At 36.6% G+C, this 3709-nt stretch overlaps 1 protein-coding gene across 1 annotated transcript in view; it reads left to right on the top strand.

The window, feature by feature from the left end:
* Positions 1–3709, top strand: part of STT3B (STT3B, catalytic subunit of the oligosaccharyltransferase complex) — a 165897-nt gene that overhangs the window by 81469 nt on the left and 80719 nt on the right. The window contains exon 3 of the mRNA XM_019508792.1: positions 2371–2658. Within this exon, the coding sequence (XP_019364337.1) occupies positions 2371–2658 (288 nt within the window). The remainder of the gene's footprint in view (positions 1–2370; positions 2659–3709) is intronic.

Genomic DNA, 3709 nt, shown 5'->3' on the forward strand with positions numbered 1-3709 from the left:
GGGGGGGGGGGGGGGGGAGAAGAGAAGGGGAAGTTGATCTAGCTCCTCAGTTATATTTTGCTTACCCCTGGTATATAATATAGACAAGATCTAGGGATCCTGTGTATTTTTAAGTGGACATTATTTCTTGTGTTTTGTAGAACATACTGTTGATATTCCCCTATTGAAAGATTTGTAGATTAAAAGGGAAGATGTAACGATTTTCTGAACTATTACAAGTTAATGAGATTACTTTGGATGTGGGCTACTGAGCAGAAATTTTTTTTAAAGACATCAGACTGTGGTAGTCTATCACATTTACTTGTACCCAAAACAAGGATTTTTCCCCCCCATTCAGTATGTTGGGGGGCTGGGAAAGTGGTTCCTGCCCTCAGACAGTGCCATGTGGTTATGTGGAAATACAGCTGAAATAGTTATTGACAGTAAGAAACAGGGCTGGGGGCAGGAAGTGAATCTATAGGAGGGCAGGCAGGGGGCAGAGGCTGCTGGGAGCAGGTGGGCAGCAGGAGGGACTGGCACTGTGGGGGAGGGGCTCAGGCTGCACATATAGTAGGGGACTAGCTGCCCCCCTCCCCCTAGCGACTGTTTGCCCCGATGCTGTGGCAGAAGTTGAGGGGAATGAATTTAAGATAACCCTCCAATAATTAGATTCTTTTATACATTTGCTGTATGTAGACTCTAATTATTGGGGGGTCATCTTAAATTTAAAGTTGTCTTGGATTCAGGTAAACATGGTAATATGTTGTTTACTTGAGGGGAAGCCCTGTAGCGTTGAACAAGAGTAACCCAAGCAAATGCAACAGAGAAAACCTGTTGAAGAATCTCTTTTTAATAATAGGAAAATTCCATTTAAGGTAGAATTTAACAAAATATTCTGCAGTAAATTAGATCAAATTATAATTCAGTACTTAAAAAAATAATAAACTCTGGATAACTTTTTGAATTCTTTATTGGAAGAAACTAAAACTGTAAGAAGATGATTTTAAGATAATATTTATTAATTACTACCATATTTCATGGGACATTTTGGCGTACTAAACTTTTGTGGCTCAACTCGTCTCCTAAAAATATCTTAAGGATATGAGAAGTACCACCACCCACGTCTGTTTAACAGAAAAGTTGTACTTTGTTTCTTGAGTGGCAGTTAAGATATTTGAAATTTATTTTACTTTTCTAATGTGTAGGGATAGAGAAGCATTTTTGTTAAATTTATCCCCAATGTTGCTAAATGTTGGAGAGTAAAACTGCTACTTAAAGAGCGCCTGTACATGCAACTCAACTCTGTTCCAATGCGTGCTAATTAGCGCATGTTGGAGCAGATTTGATTAATTAAGTGTGCTGCGAGGCATCTTAAGTGTACTAATTAGCACGTTCCAGCAGCTTCTGTGTCACATATGTTCAGCATCCCTGTGTTTCAAAATGGTGGTGGGAGTGCTTTAAATTAAGCTAGTCAAATGAGGTTTAGTTCAAGTGCCCCTGCCACGATTTTGAAGCGCAAGATGCTGAATATACGTGTCGCTGTGGGGGCTTTAATTAGAACAGTTCACCCCTCTACCCTGGAGCATGTGTATAGATACCCAAAATGTTTTAGCCTTCTTTGATACTGCATAATATATATATTTTATTCAATATATCAGTACAAAACCATGATGTACTTTTCATTGAAGGCATGTTAATTCAGTTCTAAAGGATTTAAGCTATTTCATATCCCAAAATGTATGCTATTGAAAATCTTTTGAAATTAATACGTAGAAAACTGCCCATTCAAAGGTCATTTTTCACAAACATTCTTTCACTCCTCAGAAAAAAACGTAGGCTACTATTTTCTCACTTTGCGAGTGTGGAGAAAAGGGGAAGCATTTTAAGATTAAGCAGCATGCAAGAAGTCGCATACAAAATCTCTGGTAGAAATAAGAATTTTAAGACCTGTTTAACCAAAGAAAATTATGCATAACATCGTGCAAAATGTTTTTCCTTTTTTTTAAAGCACTTGTAGATGGCTTGACACTTTCTGACCAATTTTGCTAGATATAAAATATAAACCTCCTGGTCCAGTGTCTGAACCAGAAGTTCATCTTTCTTTTAACAACTTTGAGGGTAGATAAGACTTAACCATTTGTGTCCTTGTTATTTATTTGGAAGAAATTACTATTGCCAGTGGTTCAGAAAACCATTTGGTGATGGCAAGCACTATGGCAGGCTGCTGTGAGATGCGTTTTAAAGAAAGGTTAAAAAGCTCTTTTCTCATTCTCTGCATTTAATTGATTTCACTCAAGAAATACACATTTTTTATTATAAACTGTATGCAAGTAGTGGATGAGTGCTTTTTACAATCCTACATTAACAGTTTGATATTCTTTTCTCTCCTAGGTGTACCCAGGGCTGATGGTGACAGCAGGCCTTATACATTGGATTTTAAATATGCTTAATATAACAGTACACATAAGAGATGTATGTGTGTTCCTAGCACCAGTTTTTAGCGGCCTTACAGCTATTTCTACTTTCCTGCTTACCAGAGAACTGTGGAACCAGGGAGCAGGGCTTTTAGCTGCCTGTTTTATTGCTATAGTACCAGGTTACATATCTCGATCAGTAGCAGGATCCTTTGACAATGAAGGCATAGCTATTTTTGCACTGCAGTTCACATACTATTTGTGGGTAAGTAGTTGAAAATTCCATGTTTTTTTAATACACCTAACCTAACTGTCGATCTTTGCCTTGGCATCAAATATTTGATCTTTAGTTTTCTTTAATTTTTTCTAGCATAAGATTGGAGTAGGATTGGACAGGTACCAGAATGTTATATAATGAGAACTCCATGACACTACCGTTTATCAATTTATTAAATAAACCCATTATGCTACTACACAAGAGATACTCTGTAATAAGTGATTTACATTTTTAAGGCAGACATTGGTTTTCTTGTATTTCAGGCTGTGGCTACATTTGAAGCATTAAGCTAGTATTTTTCAATCACACTACTTGCTAGCAGGACTTGAGAGAGGTTTTTATCCTATGAGGCAACAAAATGCTTAAAGGGCAAAGATTAAGCCATAGGTTGTTTGTCAATTGTAACTAATTTTTTTAATGTACACTGCAAATACAATAGAACATGAATAAGATTGGGAGCCACACATACAGTCCATTACGTAGCCATTTACTGCAAATGTAGCATATATTATTGTGCCTCATACCAGTTAAACTAAAGATAAACAAAGATTCACTGTATTTTATTTCTGTACTGTAGAGTACAGCAGAATGATTTACTGAGTTAATGAGGAGCCTTCAACCACTCTACTTTGATACAAAAAATAAAGCTAATGATTACTGAACTTCATACCTGATCAAATTTGTTTAAAATTTGAGCTTTCATGAACTGCCAGATAAGCAAAAGATAAAGCAATGTCTTACTGCATGTTAAAAAGATGCTTAAGAGGACTGTCAAAGTACATATCAAGATTTAAAATGTTAAATATTGCAACATTCTGGTATGTTTTGCATGGAAATGAAACCACAAAACCTTATGACTAAGAATGTCACAGAAATTTGCCTCTTTCCCTCATTCTTGTCCTTTGTCCAGGAATGCTTCTCATGAAAAATTAAGTTTTAAGACATCTAAATGGTACGTATGCAGATATTGGGTATCTGAAAGTTCTGCCTCACAATGCATAGCAGCCACAACATCCTAAGATGCCTTGAATCATTATGG

This window comes from Gavialis gangeticus, unplaced genomic scaffold (genome assembly GCF_001723915.1).
Source record: "Gavialis gangeticus isolate Ggan-Ray unplaced genomic scaffold, GavGan_comp1, whole genome shotgun sequence".
In the NCBI taxonomy this organism is placed as follows: Eukaryota; Metazoa; Chordata; order Crocodylia; family Gavialidae; genus Gavialis; species Gavialis gangeticus.